The following is a 15,974-nucleotide window of genomic DNA, read 5'->3' as shown; positions in this document are numbered from 1 at the left end:
CAGTCTATTCCCTTCTCTCATGGGCAGAAAAGGTGTCTAGCATAGCACTGGTAAATTAACAAATGCAATTTTGGAAATTAATAAGCAAAAAGCTGATTCTTGCTTGAGGATATTCTTATCTCTCCGATTTTTCAGTCCTTTCTGATGATAAAATTCAGTTGCGGTTCATCAAGGGTCCGGCGGCCGAAGTTTGTGCTCCGTGCTCCTGGTGCGGGTGTGAAATGCCCTCCTGTGCCTGGAAAAGGCACTGCAGCCGCTGGAGCGGGGTGTCACACATGGCTGCTGCGACTGTGGCTGCTGAGCAGGGGTTAGGGGGCAGAACCCTTGGCCTTGGCAGGGAAAACGCAAAAACACAGTGTCCATATACTAAAAAAACATCTGCTACTACTGCACTGAATTATGATTGGATGCCATTGCTTTAGAGATTAAACTTTATTTCACTTTGTTTATTACACTTTTGGTTATTAGTACACCCAGGGTGAGATATTCTAGCAGAAAAACCTTTAATCAAGTATTTTGTCTTCTCTGTCTCACTACTGGAATAAACCTCTTAGCTTATCTACCCCAGCTTGGGGAGAAGCACTGCCATTTGTATTTTTGCATCTCAGGTGGTGGCTCTCCTCTTTATCCCCCCCAAAAGAAATTGCAACCCAAGCTTTTAAATGTATCCAGTTTTAAATCCTTTGATCTAGAGATTCTCACTCTGAACTGGCAAATGGCCTATTGTCAAACTGGCCCTTTTCAGATCAGAGTGCCTGGGAGCTGAGAATTCTGAGCAGATCTGAAAAGTCAGCATCTGGCTACATAGAAACAGAGGTATCTGCAAACAGTGAAAGATCAGGAAACTCTGATTTTCAGAACAATTTACCTAAGGTCACAGAACATATCGCTACCTATTCCTATTCCATATCCATGTCCTACAACTGCATCCCAAATTGCACTTGGCTCATGACATGTGTGCTCTCAGACCCTGGTTTGCTGGACTTCGCTCAGTAATTCATGTCTGTGTAACCTCTCCAGAACTGAATACTGCTCACAAACTGGAAAAGGCACAACTAGAGGAGACTTTTGAAAAGCTGCGTCTGTCACTCCAGGTGAGCAGTTTCTTTGTTTCCCACCCTGTGCTGGTGCAGGGGAGCAGCCCTGGACACGCTGCCCACTGCCAGCACACCAGGCTCTTGCCTCCTGCCAGCTCTGGTACCTCCTGTGCTCCACCTGTCCAAACTGGGATAGAGCAGCAAACCCTCGGGATTTTTCCTCCCCCTGGGCTGATTCACAAGAGAGAGAAAACTTAGAGGGACTTAAAGGCATCTGGGTAAAGAAAGAAATGTCTTTTTGACCCTGCTGTCTGCTGGCAAATTTGAGCTCTTCCCTGCTTGATGGGGAGGACTCTGGCCCCTGCAGTGGCTGCGGGCATCACCCTGTGTGCATGGTACCCGCCAGCTGGCACCCCCAGGGCTCAGAAATGGTGGCACCTCCGTGCCTGGCCCTGTACCTGTGTCTGTGCTTTCACCTCCTCCCTGCTGCCCGAATGTGGGAAAGCCGGTCCCACGCCGGAGACACACCTCCAGCCCCACCGGAGGGCAGGGCAGTCCCTGATGTGGGCTGCCCCAGCGCTGCCCTGCCGTGCAGTCAGCCTGTGGATGGGCAGGGTCAGCCCTGCACATCGCAGCTCCCACAGCCCACTGTTTAACACCAAGGTCAAAGTCATCCAATCCTTCTAAAAACCCGTGCTGTTCTCACTCCCTGGATGAAGAAATCACAAGGAGTGGAGGGCAGAACTGCACCCTTGTGACACAAGCTAAGGCTGGAAATGTGTGAACAAGTCAAGATGCCAGAGCAATTACTGCAAGCCCTGTTTGATTTCACGGGCAGAGATGAATTGCAATTTTTAAACGCCCTGACTAGCACATACTGTTGCACTGCTGCGACAGCTCGAGGCATGTCAGCAGTTTTGCAATAAGGGCTGATGTAATGTTCCAGACAAGAAATCACAACTGTGAAAGATAAAAATACCATCTTCACGGCAACTGTGGATTTTACAGGTGTTGTATAGGCAGAAATGCCTTTGATGGTAACAGAAATATGATTGCTTAAAATAACATGTTGTTCCCACGTATAGCTCTGAGATGAAATGATGATCATTTAAATTCCACACCACTAACTCATCATTGCTTGTTACCATGTTAGAAGCTTAGAAAGGGGAAGGAAACAGGTATCTCCTGCCTCATTTGGACTCTAAGGACCACACAAATGCATGTGATATAAATGCCAGCTCTTCCAAGGAAGGACATGTCTGTTCTCATCCAGCACAAGGTGATGGGGTGATTTAGCATCGGCCACAGGTGTTACAGGGATTTTGTGATTCCCTGAGACTTCTCAAATACCCTTTCTATGTTCAAGTGGCCTGGCATAAAAAAATATCACCTTACAGGGGTGTCTAAGCCTTATTTAGCTTCCCTGATAAACCACTGCCCGGTTTGGCAGTGCAGATTGACTCATATGAATGTGAGTGGGCTGCTAACATAGCTGATGTGTTAATTGGTGTGTTTCCCCCCCAGGACCAGATAGACACCCTCACCTTCCAGAATCAATCTCTTAAGGCCAAAGCAGACCGTTTTGAAGAGGCTCTGAAGAAAAACACTGAGGAACAGCTGAAGGTAGATGACCACTCTAACTATACAGGCATCAAGATACGTGTTTCTAAGTATTTCACATCGCCTGATTCAATGAAGAGCAATTGGATCCTCACTCCAGGGGCAGGGGGCAGGTCCCAGCTGAGACCCCAATTATTGAGCTCTGAGGAAGAGTCACGAATCATAGTCAAAAGGAAGATAATATCAGGGGTCAAATGGGCTGCAGGGGATCAGGTCCAGGTAGTTTTCACACCACTGATTCTACTAAACCACAGGGTTACATAGAGGAATCTCTGTCTTATGGCAGAAGATGTATGTATGGCTGACATATCCAAATCCCTGATCTATTTCCTAGATTGTGCGAGCTCCGTATCTACACTTAGAAAAAGATTTGAAGAGCTTAAAACATGTTCTGGAAATGAAGAACCTCCAGATTCACCAGCAGGAGAAGATGATTATGGAGCTAGAAAAACAGGTCAGTTGTCATTTTTCCTACAGAAGTAATAAAGGAGAAGTTTGGCTACAGCAGATGAGCTTAAGAAAGGGGAGGCTGGGGCAAGACACAGTCAAAGAGGTTCACATCCATCAATCTGGATTGCTTCTTCATACAGTACCTGCTCAGCATGTTAGGTTAGACAGTGAGGTGAGTGGTGGAGGAAGAATGGGGGAAAAGGAAATTTGTGGCAGGGTACACCAGCCTGTACCATATGCCCCTGCAGGAATCAGGGTTGGAGAGGGCACGTGGGGGAAGATTGAGCCATGGTGTGTCTTGCTGCTGCCCCTGCAGGCATTTAGGGAGCTATGTGTGGATCAGCAATACTCAGCAAGCAGTCCCTAGCAATGCTTAGTCTAGAAGAAGTCTCTCCAGCCCTCCAGTAATGCTTTTCTGCAGGCTATGCTGTTTTCTCCTCCTTTGCTTGTGGGATTCCCTAATGAAGAACTCTCCAGTTCACCATCAATTACATTTTTTGTGGGAAAGGGGATTCATTTCGTACGGCATAACCTGCAGTGACAGTAAAATAGAGTGTGGTGACAGGATGAGGCAATACCTCAGCTGGGAGCTGTGGCAGCTGGTTCAGCACAGCATTCAGCAAGATTTGTTTCCATTTACAGGGAAATTTGAGAACTCTGGTGATTATTTTGCTGAACAGATGCTTTAGTAAGTGGATGCAGAGAAAAGTGCCTCTTTGCAACTGAGGCTTATTATCTCTGCTCCTGCCAACGTGCTACTCTTGGAGCTAAGCCAGGATTTGGAAACACTGCGGGGGGGGGGGGGGGGGGGGGGGGGGGGGGGGGGGGGGGGAAATCCCAAACAACAGCCTATATAATTCCTGGTCCTTTAGCTGCTTTTGCTCATTAACTGCATAAGAGTGCACAGTCCTGTTCCTGCCTTTTATCACAGTAAAACACTGGGTCTGCTGTGGCCCAAAGGCACAACTGCTTTCCATTTCAAGATACACCTTTGGAAGTGCCAGAGCACCTACAGGACATCTCCAAATGCTCTGGAGCCTCACAAGGGAGCAAGAGGGCATTTCAAACACAGGGTCAGCCTTGGCTCCTTGGCAGCTGAAAGGGAGGCTGGAAATGCAGGTGGCATAGCTACTGCTTGAGAAAACTATTGAAGAAGCAGAGAGGGAGCCCATGATGGTGACTCCTCTCTCAGAGCATTTCAAAACAGGGACAGAATCCATGTGCTGTTCTAACAAAATAAACTGGGACAGACCAGAATATCTGAGAATCAGGAGTATCCTTTACAATTACCTGCAGAGACCAGAAAACACAACCTAAAACTGATGTCTCCACCATTAAGTGTGAGTTATTGCTATCCCCAGTGCACAATATTTTGGATCTTTATGAAAGGTTGGGAAATTCAATAACCAAGCTCACACAGAGATAAGGTTACCCTGTGCTATCTTGTTTTCTTTCAAAAGTGTTGAATTCAGCAAGATTTGTCAGCTGGAAAACCAAGGACTAAGGTGATAAAGTATGTCAAATTTCAAAGCTTGGGGAAAACAGGGTACCTGAGGCTGTGGAACATGCCTGTAAATATCTTACTAATACACTGCTACTGATGTCCTCAAACTCTGCCCTTGAACTGTGCTGAATAAAAGCTACCCGTGCTTGGGAAAGGATTAATTTCAATTAATTACAACTTAAACATCTGGTTTAAGCCTGTCATTTAAGCTGACATTGCCAGCAGCAGTGAGAAGAGTCTTCAGAGGCCAGCCTGCCTCATGAGAATGCAGCAGCACTCTAGGGCTGCTGGTGGGTGACTCTTTCCTCTCCATAACTGAGGAATCATAATCCTGGAGGCTGGATGTCAGACTGCAATGTCTGGAAGGTGAACATCATCTCATCTTGCCCTCCTCCTTCATCACTAGGCTGACCTCTCATACTACAGTGCTGGGCAACTTTCTGTGCTGGTGCTCCTCAAGTGTCACCAGCGCTTTCTCCAGCCTCTGGTAACGCTGGCTCCTTGGGGCACAAAAGCTGTGGGGCACCACTGAGGAAAACATCATTTGCACTGAACAAAACTAAAACCCTCCTCCTCAGTTTTAAGTAAGGGCTGGTTCAGCTCTGCCCCTGCTCAGTGCTCTGCTGATGGCCCCAGGTACTCCACAGTATGATGTGGTGTGAGTCAGGTCTCTAAGTCTCAGCTGCAGTCCAGAAAACCACCTCCACCCATCCTCAAATTTTAGAAGTTGCTCCACAGATTAATATGGAACAAATTATCTTGGATCAGGTGCTGAGTGTTCTTCGGACTTAACAAACCTTCTTTTGCTGCAGGTTGAAAAAAATTTAAAACTGGAAGAAAAAATCACCATGCTGCAACAGCAGAATGAAGAACTGAGAGCCAGGATTGAGCAAAATACTGTCATAACAAGGTTTGTGCTGGTATTTGCAATCTGTCTGAGCTTGAAAGGAGGCCCCAGGTCCTCATTGTCCAAGGCTGACACTTATTTCAGAAGGGGAAAAACTTATTTCCTCCTGAAAATGTACTTGTGTTCTGGTCTGCTTGTTTTCTTAAAAAAATATTTTTATATAGGGGTCTGCTTCCTTTAACATAAGGAAGGCCATGTATCTGTGTGTGTATTTCCATGATTTTGACATGCTGCCGAGAACAAGGTTGCCAGTGGTTCTGATCTCAGTATCAGTGCCCTGACACCTGTTAGTCAGTGGGTAATGAGGATGCCAAATGGAAAAATCCTGGGAAAGACATCCTGGGAAAGGATGTCATTGTAACCCAGGCAGGATGAACCTTTGGCAGGTTTTTTCATCAGTACTGCCTTTTTACAGCCTTGTCACAATGGGAAGAGGGTGACAAGGCTCCTTGTTAGGTGACATATAAAGAGCAGGGTAGGACAGTCCCTGTCCCAGAGAGTTTATATCATGCTGTAAGGCTGGAGACCACAGCAGGGAAAAGGGGTGCCAGAGAGAGAAACTAGAGCTGGTGTTGTCCCAGCACTGCAGCTACCTAGCTGTCATGGCATCCAGAAATTATGCCACTGGCCAAAAATTTAATTTTTAGCCGATTTTTTTAAACTGCCAGTGTCTCCTCTCTGATTTTAGCTTTTGTCTTTCTCATGCCTCATTTCTGAATGACTCAGCCTTTTGAAATTGTCTCCAGCACGCAGATATTCTGACATTCAGATTGGGGTGAGAATTATGTTTTCTCCCACCTGATTGTAAATACCTGTAGTACACGTCTCACTGCCTGAGCTGGGTGTCTACAGCATTTCTGTGCTGGGGGAGGAAAACTGGGTATTTTTATTTCTGGTTCCCCAGACCAGTTTGAGATGCCTGCTTTTGGGCTGGATGAATTGTGGCCTGGAAGTGGCAGTGTCTCTCCACGCCTGACAGCAGCCAAGGTGCCTGCTTCAGCGCTTGGTGTCTCTGCATTGCAGCTCCCTGTCTCTGGCTGGGTGAACAGCACCCTCCCTCCACTCCCTGCTGGCATCCAGCTGCAGCACTTTCCTTGTTGCTTTCAAAAACACCTTCCAGGAGAAATTCCGAATTCGAAGTCAGCCTGGGAACTCAACTTCAAGGAGAATAATTTTCAACAAGTAACTCTTTGGGGACAGCTGTGGGGCAGCTAGAGGGACAGCCAGGGCTTTAAAGTTGAAGTTATTAAAGCATGCATTTTCCCAGCTGCAGTGAGCACCCTGACTGCTGGTTACTGTTGTACTGGCACTGCCTGGGAAGCACAGTGTGAATGAGCTCAGGGAGCTGCCCCGGATTAGCGCTATTTCTGCAGTCTGGGTGCCCAAGTGGCCGTGGCAGCCCAGCAGCAGTGAGAGGAAGGAGGGGAAACAGCGAAGCCAGCCTCTGCAGCACAATCAGGAGGGAGTCCTAGAGGGGTGTGAGGGGTGCACCACAGAGATTTTTCCAATTAAGGACAAGGGCAGGTACAAAGGGAAGGACAAGAACCTTTCAGGTAGATGATGACACAGTTTTGGATGCGAGAGCTCCACAGAGCCCCTGCTGGGACTTCCCCAAGAACCTGAATAAATGATCTGATCTCCCAGCACTTCAGATCCTCCCTCCAAATCAACCAGCATTCCTTTGGTCCTTTGGACTGGGGATGTCTGAAGAATGATAGTTTCCAGCACCCAAGAGATGAAGGTGACTCTGCTAGCCACTGCTCACTTCACAGTTCAGAGCTTTCGGGGACTGGGAGAAGAAAGAGACATATTCTTGATTACCTGAACTACGTTTCTGTAGGAATTGAGGCTAAAAAAGCAAAAATTCTTAAAAAATGTATTTTAGACAAAATCAGAAGTGCCAACCCCACCCTCTCAGAGACTTCTGGTGAGTGCACCAGCAGTCCATGGCATGTGCTACAGCCTTCAGGCTACACCCAGAAAAGCAGTTGTACAGAATTTTTTTGTATGCATCCAAAATCCACATCCAAAATCCACCCTGAACACTGAAAACACCTAGGGGAAGGTTGGGTTCCTCCCTGTTCATTCCTATAAAACCCTAAATTGCCAGTAAATCAGGTGAGGTGCCTGCCCAGAACTGCTGGAGGTTGATCACATGAGGAGCTGGCTCTTGCCCAAGCACAGTGGGGCTGCAGAAGCCTGGTGCTCCTGCATGCATCCTTTGGGACATGGGTGTTGTCAGCACATGCCCAAAACACATCTCGATCAGGTCCCCCAGTCTACTTGCCCTGCCCCATCTGTTTCAAAACCAGTCAGGTTTTGAAACCAGGCTGATGAGTGCAGACTCACTAAGGCTGTCCTGCCCATAGATTTCCACGCCCCAGCTCCAGAAAAGCCATGAAGTTACTGGGCATTCTAGGGAGAACACCCCCCTGGTCCTTACTGGTGAAGTTTCTCTGGTGTTGCAGTCAGGAATAGAGGCTGTTTTGGGACCAAGGAGGAAGGAGCTGGAGAAGGACCCATAACCTCATGACCTTTTACAGAATAGAGGGAAAGCTTTGAAGCTGAGCTGTGTCCTGCATCAAGACATCAGCTGAAATTCAGAGCATGGAAAGGCCAGACTGCTTTTCTTTTGCATACCATAGCAGTAAGTTGAAACAATCATAGATGCAACTGGTGCCGACCCTCTTTGTACTTTGACATTCCACAAGGCCGGGAGAAAGGCTGGGGCTCATCCCACCACAAGTGCATCTGGAAGCAGAATCAGACACTAGGGGTAAGCTATGACTTGCGGAGATGACTTTCTCACCCAGCAGTGAAGAGATCTGGGGCCAGCTGTGCCACAGCTTTGGCAGCTCAGCCCTAGGGGTGGCCGCATGAATGCCACCATCTTTGCCCTGGAGTGCCTTATATGTTGCCTTGCTTCTCTCTCCAGGCAACTGTCAGAGGAGAATGCAAATCTTCAAGAATATGTTGAGAAAGAAGTGGAGGAGAAGAAGAAGCTCAGCAGGACTAACGAGGAGCTGCTCTGGAAGCTGCAGGAGGGAGACGCTGTGAGCCCCGTCAAACTCCCGCCCGCACCGTCCACTCCTTTTTATCGCTGCTCATCAGGGAACTCCTCTCCAGCAAAAGTCAGAACCTTGCGGCGATGAACAGGCAGCTGTGTGCCGAAGGTTCCCTGCCTCTTATGCATTTCCAGTCTGCAAATTGTTACCATCCAAGGAAATACTACCATCAACAGGCGCCCAGGGTTCATGGCTGCAAGCATGCTCAGTAGCAGCACAGCTTTACACTAGGCAGGGTGCTCTTACAGTCCCCACACAGAAATTCTTGGTTCTGACATATTGATTAGGGTAGCAAAAAAGATAGCCAAGAACTAGAACAGCAGAAAGTTAGGACAGCAAAAGGTTTAGTTCGATGTGTGAACATTTTAACTATGGTTAGAGCCAAAAGTTGGGAAATGCTCTATTAATGGTTCATCAGAATGAACTTTTGCTGCAGTATTTCAGGTTAGTTGCAAACTGTGTGAATATTTCTGTATATGTGTCTGTGTTTATATACATGTATGTATTGTACCTTTATACCTATATATAGACGCACACACATATATATGTAGTTGCAGATGTTCTGAATTACATTTTTTATATTATTGGATACTACTAAGTGCTGATATATTTTCATTACAGTCAGCAGTTTTCTAACTCGTGCCTAAGACTTGTATCTACACAAAATGCATTTCTGTTTAGCCTCCCAGGAGTATTTATACCCAACCTAGAAAAAGTTACACAGAAGTAGAAGCGCCTTCCAAGTGACCACTAAGTGGTACTCTATGTAACATGAACACCAGCGAATTTGAAATTCTAAGACAGTACTGCCTTCGAAACCATCACCTTTGCATTGAACACCAGAAAAGATATGCATACCATCCACTGCTTTTTAACTCTTAGCATTGATATTGTACGTGGAGATAGGCTAGAGATGAGAAAACTGAGAGTTTTAGCAAATTTGGTAGAGGTTACTGGTTAACATCGTTCAATTTTAGTGTCTTTATTTCAATCCAAGTCAGATCTTATCTTGTTTTACCTTGTCGTGGTTAGGATGTAATCGAAATCTCTGGCTGTAGGTTTCTGTCCATTTTGTTTTATTTCAAGCCCCAGAAGTAAGAAGGAGAAAATAAGTTGCTTATCCTTGACCTTCGCCGGATGAGAGGTTTCCAATAGTAAGATGAGATACTGGGCATCTGCTGGGGCTCTAGCTCCTTCCACCTCAAATGCCAAATAGAGCATAACCAGCTTCATAGGTGCAGATGAAGTCAGAATTTCGTTGCTTCCACATATCTGCATTATTTCACATTGCTACAGCTTACCCAGAGTTACAGAGCACTTTGAAGATTCATGGAAATGAGGGGCTAAACTACCTTTAACTTTCCCATCTAGAAGCAAAAACGTTCACCCGGGCTTGGGGTGACCTCCCACCTGAGGGGATGGTGAGGCCGAGGAGTAGTTGGGGTCAGACTGTCTGCAGGGCCCTCGTGGGCATGGCTAACAAGATAAAAATATCCCTGAGCATAATTTAAAAAACAAAGAGATCTGTGGGATGCTTTTCTACCCAGCTTAGGGCAAAGAGCCTGCATGCAGGCCTGCTCTGTGCACTGGGGCCAAAGTTAGCAGGGTGACAGTCCTGGAGGAAATCCCTGAGGTGCAGGACTGCTGCAGGGAGAGCGGCTTTCTCACCCCGGTGCGTGGTGGCACCAGGAGGTCCTGCACCCACAGGGGTGGCACTGCACAGCCCTGCCATCCTGCTCCAGTGGGAGCTGTGCTTCAGCTTTCCTGGGAAATACTCAGGATTCACAGACTGCAGCTTAGATATAGCTTCAACCACCATCAAAGCACCTGTGGCCTGTTCCACAGTGTTAAAAAGAAAGATGATTTTTTTTTTCTCCTTTTTAGAGAAATTTATTTTTGTAGCAGCTTTTGCATGGTACTGTGATATACTGAGTAAATTGAGCATCTTGTTAGAATAGATCATGCCACAGCAGCTACTACTGTTGAAATGCATTGCTAGATTTTAGTGTGTCCAGCAAGTGCAACCTGAAAGATAGATACCTAGCACGCACATGCACACAAAGCCCCTTCTTGCCAAGTACCACTTTCATCATTTTGATATTTGCTAACTGCGCAGCTATTTGCAACACCTACAGCATTGTCATCTTTCATTCCACCAACAGAATTCTGAGACAGTGAGATCACAGACTCAGAGGGTGATTTGTGTTAGAAGGGAACTCCAAGACTCTCTAGTCCAGCCCCCACTGCCATGGGCAGGGAGACTTTCCACTAGACCAGGTTGCTCAGAGCTTCATCCAGCCTGGCCTAGAACACTTCCAGGAATGGGGTATCCACAACTTCTCTAGGCAACCTATTCCTACCATTCTCATTGTAAAAATTCTATTCCTTTTGTCCAATCTAAACCTAACCTCTTCCAGTTTAAAACTGTTGTCCCTTGTCCTATCACTACAGGCCCTGGTAAAAAGTCTCTCTCCATTTTTCTTATAGGCCCCCTTGAGGTTCTGGAAGGCTGCTAAAAGATCTCCCCTAAGTCTTCTCTTCTCCAGGCTGAACAACTGCAAGTGTCTCCATAGAAAAGGTGCTCCAGCCCTCTAAGATCTTTGTGGCACTCCTCTTAGACCTACTCCAAGATGTCCATGTCCTTCTTATCCCCAGAGCTGGATGCAGCACTCCAGGCTGGGTCTCACAAGAGTGGAGTAGAAGGACAGAATCCGCCCCCTGCCCTGCTGCTTTGGATGCAGCCCAGGATACAAGAGACTTTCTGGGCTTTGAGCACCAACTGTTGGTTGATGTCCAGCCCCTCATCCACCTGTATTTCCAAGTCCTTCTCAGCAGGGCTGTTTTCAATCTCTTTATCCCCCAGCCTGTATTCATACCAAGGGTTCCCCCGGCCTAGGTGCAGGACCTTGCATTTGGTCTTATTGAACCTCATGATGTTCACGTGGGCCCACCTCTCAAGCCTGTCCAAATCCCCCTGGATGGCATTCTCTCCTTCCAGTGTACCAACTGAACCACTCACCTTGGTGTCAATCCACAGACTTGCTGTGGATGCACCTGATCCCACTGTCTGAGTCATTTAAGCTATTACACAGTAATATCTTACCTATTGGTCCCAATACAGACCCCAGAGGGGCACCACTTCCCACTGTCTGGACATTGAGCTGCTCCAGATGCAACCATCCAGCCAATTCCATATCCAGCTTCCATCCGTCAAAGCTGTTTAGGATGCTGTGTGAGACTATGTCAAAGGCCCTGCACAGTCCAGGTAAATCACATCAGTTGCTCATCCCTCACTCACGAACACATTCAGACCATTGCAGAGGGCCAGCAGATTAGTCAGAGTGGCTTGTTGGTAGTTTCTAGGATTCTCCTTTTTACACTTTGTAAAAATAGTTGAGATGATACAACTGGAGTTGTTATCTTGATGCTATTCAAAACTTTAAATGCACTAAAGCATATTATTGGCCCAGGACAGGCCAGCTGAACCTGTTGTAATTTATTTATCTTTCCCCTTTATATCCGGTGCTTTCCTTATCACTTTGTTGGTTTAAAATCATATTTAAGAGATGCTTCCAGCAGTGAATTGGGAGTGGGGCTTTTATGGTGGGAAAACTGGGACTGAACCCAGCTCCATCCTCCTTTGTTATCATTGCCAATCACTTTCCCATCTAATTTTTGCCTCCCAATCCTGCCTCTCACTGGATTCTTCCTTGGCACATCCTCTGGAGCCTGCCCAATCACTAGCAAAACTGCAGGAAGTTCTGCCTAACCAGAGGGACCCAGCAACCTGTCCCTGTCGGGGGTGTGAAGAGTGGTTCCTTCTGGTGCAAGCCCAGAAACAGATTTTTTTCCCCAAAAAAGGTTATTCCTTTTTTATACTTTCCCTCTGTCCCATCTTTCTTTGCCTCTGCATGCTAAACTAGGTGCAAAAGAAAAGCTCAGGTCACTTGGACAGTGGGAGGAAGGGAGCAGCCCGTGAATGGGGCAGCCATTCCCAGGGAATGAAGGTCCCCAGGTCCAGGGCCAAGCTGGGGAGGGGAAGCGTTTGCTGTTGCAGGGCTGGAAACTTCCCAAATGCCATGGCCACTGTGGGGACTTTCCCATTTGGAAAGAGGATGGTCTTTGGCAGCAGAGGGAACGTAGCCGGCGTTAAGCAGAAAGAGTTTCATCATCTCTGTCTTTAAGGAAGCCATTTAATTTTGTTAATCTTTACTCAATGCAGAAGGGTGTAGCAGCAATAACCAGCTTACAGCTGCTCCCAAGGGGTTCCAGAGATGGGCACTGGGAGCAGGTATCAGCCATGGGATGGCAGGAGAGCCAGCAGCGAGCAGGGCATAGAAAACTCCTTTTTATTGTGGGAAGGTACCATTGGTCCCTACAGGGACTGCACCTCCAGTGACTGCTGGCACAGACGGGTTGACTCACTTGATGCACAGCAGCAAAGGCTTGGGGTGGTGGCAGGTGGGGGGAGGAAAGGAAAAACTATCAAGTGCAAAATCAGGTATTTTGTCTCTGCACTGATGGTGGTTGTGTCCCATGGACACTCTGAGGAGCCTCTGTACAGTTTCCCATGCAGCAGGAGTTCTGTGGTCCCGTTTATTATGTGGCTAATGATTACAGGAAGATAATTTGTATTATTTCAATTATGATGTACAGATAAGTGTAATATATTCCTGATAATAAATCCGTGCGCCAGTGCACCTGTGGGCTGACGGATACAAACCAGCACGTCCTGCCGTGTTTTCTGTGCACACAGGAACTGGGATGAATGGGAAACAAAGCAAAAGTCATTAGCTTCCTGGCAGCAGGGCTGGTCAGCTGCCTTACCTGACAGTGCCTCACATGCTAGGAGTTTCCATGGACTCATTTTCTAGGGTGCTTCCAATATGACTGGGGCTGCCAGAACAGTGATTGTGGTCTGCAATGTTTCCATTAAAGTGTCATGCTGCAGAACATGATAAGAGGAACATTTCTGCCCGTGGTTCAGGCTCATCAGCAAACATCTGAACTCCCCAGTGTTCCAGTTCACTCAGTTTCAACACCCCATCCCCTGCCCCCTTCACCCTGCCCTCCTGCTGAGAGCCACAGAGCTGCTCAGGCTTTGCCACAAGGATTAAAAAGGGACCAGGTCATACCCCACCTCGGGAACGTGCCTGACAACATCCTCCTGAAAGATTTTTCACCAGGCCCTTGGCTTGCTCAGCGCAGATGAAGCTTTGGTAAGGACACAAGCTTCATGTTTTCACTGAACAGAAGCTGGTAGCCAGGTAGGAAAAACATCCTTATATTTTTAGTACAATACAAAACTATGATCCTGTCTGAGTTTTCATCTTGTTGCCCACCCATCACACTTTCAGTGCCTTTTGGGAGGCTGTGGAGTGTGTTGAGCTTGCCTGCGTTGAAACAAAATAGACTTCGACTTAGTGGCTTTTAATTTCTATATTAATCTCTCCCTGCTTGAGTAAGACTTTGTATATGCACAAGGAGCAAAGCCTTGGCAGATGGTCAAGACCCAGTGACTGGAGCAGATCCCCAACTTCATTCTGTGGGGAAAGCTGCACTTATAACAAACCCTGAAGTGCACCTAAGAGGCAATAAACACATTGCCTTCACTTCCTCAAATTGCAATCCTGTCAAGAAAAGCCTCCCAATGTACTAGAATTAAAAGATGAAAACACTTCAATGGGCAGAGAGGCTATAAAGTCTCTTGAAAACATAAGAAATGGTCCACAATCCAGCCATGAAATCCAGGAGATAGTCTGGTTCCCTCTTCTGCTGCATCAGATGCCTGGTGAGATCCTGGGCAAGTCATGCAGGGGTCTGTTCAGTTCTCCAACTCAATGAGAGATGCAAGAGCCTGTCACTTCATCAGCAAGGGCCATGCTGACAAACCAATTAAAGATTGTCCAGTGTTCAGAGGCAGTAGTATGAAGGACACCTAGGAAAGCATCCGCTCACATTGGGAAAGGGGATTTCTGCAGTATCTGTCTGGGACGCTCCAACCCAGAAGTGTTTGAGAGCAGGCTGGACAGGGTTCTGAGCAACCTGATCTAGTTAAAGATGTCCCTGCTGATGTCAGGTAAGCTGGACCAGATGATCTTCAAAGGTCCCTTTCCAACCCAAACTGTTCCACAATTCTACAATTTGTTTTTCAGTACAAGCTGAAGCGTTAATTTAAATCAGTGGCATTACTTGGGCATGGCTCACCTTCACGGTGCTTTAATATGCCTTTTTAGGGTAGTGGATTAATTTGGCTAGGGAAAGCTATTAGAGAGAATTAAAAAAAGTCATCTTACAGCCAAAACCAAGGCATTGCCAATCAAATACAGACCCTGGTCTCAACTCTAAATTTCCCACCTTTCACTACAGACAGGCTCTGGAGACGATCTCCAGCCCCAGAGGGAAAGCTCCCCTCAGCAAGTCAAACCCTAGAACTTAAGGGTATTTTCTGGGCTGCACACTTTGTCAGGACTGAAGAGTCCCTGCACGCCCACACAGCCTCCCCTGGGCAGGTGGCTGACACCAGGCATTGCTCATGTCAGAACTTCATGCCTCTGAGGAGTCTCCTGCGCTTCCCCTCCCAGGGCAGGAATGTGCTCCACCCACCAATGCCAAACCAAAGCTGCTAATGCCAGGCAGCCAGCACAGAAGGCTGATGCGGGGGGAGGAACATAGGGCTGCACTTGCTGTCAGAGCTGGCTCAGTTCTGCTGGCAATCCCCACAACTACAGCCACACCACTGGTGATTTCTGCAGCAAAGAGGCAGCACTGCTCTTTGGAGACACCCGTTGTTTTCAAGCCTTTGCAGTACTTGCAGCACATGGTTTCCTGACTAAAACTGGCAATTCCTGTGGAGCGTACAGTCAGGAGAAACACCTGCTGGTGTTATCTGTGTGCTGCTGAGCGATCGCTCACCTGACAATCAGCAACCATAAACCTTCCCAACATTTCACAGCAGTGACATGCTTAAAAGCATGTGACCACGTAGCTAAAAAACCCAGTTAAATAAAAACAAAAAAGGTAAGACCTGATATTTTAAAGAATGCAAATCCTGCAGGTGCTTTGTTAACCTGGGGAAATCTAGTGATTGGTGAGAACCTTTTTTTTGTGTATGCACACACACAGGGTACAGCTCACATAGGGTGAAGGATAGATCCTGGTCTATGCCTGACAGTAGCACTGCAAAACCTGCTCCATGTAAAATTGAGTAGAATATCTGTCGGGAGGTAATTCCCAGGGCTACTGAAAGAAGGACATTTGTGAGGCCTGGTTTCATAGCAGCAGTTGCACACAGAAGCAGTTCTCTTTCTACACACTGGGGAAAAAACCAAAACCGGAGAGGGAGAGACGGAAGCGCCCAGATGAGCTGCCAGTGCTACTGGGAATATGCC

At 47.2% G+C, this 15,974-nt stretch overlaps 1 protein-coding gene across 1 annotated transcript in view; it reads left to right on the top strand.

Annotated features, from left to right (window-relative positions):
* The window catches only part of MTUS2 (microtubule associated scaffold protein 2), a gene marked incomplete at its 5' end in the record, with an annotated part of 156,573 nt that extends 147,743 nt beyond the window's left edge, over window positions 1-8,830 (top strand). The window contains 5 exons of the mRNA XM_084201322.1: window positions 1,021-1,094; window positions 2,562-2,660; window positions 2,992-3,111; window positions 5,424-5,521; window positions 8,454-8,830. Coding sequence (XP_084057448.1) covers window positions 1,021-1,094; window positions 2,562-2,660; window positions 2,992-3,111; window positions 5,424-5,521; window positions 8,454-8,670 — 608 coding nt within the window. The 3' untranslated portion in view covers window positions 8,671-8,830. The remainder of the gene's footprint in view (window positions 1-1,020; window positions 1,095-2,561; window positions 2,661-2,991; window positions 3,112-5,423; window positions 5,522-8,453) is intronic.
* Window positions 8,831-15,974: the final 7,144 nt, after the last annotated feature.

This window comes from Fringilla coelebs, assembly GCF_963513975.1.
Source record: "Fringilla coelebs genome assembly, chromosome: 2".
Classification (NCBI taxonomy): Eukaryota; Metazoa; Chordata; class Aves; order Passeriformes; family Fringillidae; genus Fringilla; species Fringilla coelebs.
The sequence above is the reverse complement of the archived record's forward strand: the minus strand, read 5'-3'. Positions and strand labels throughout refer to the sequence as shown.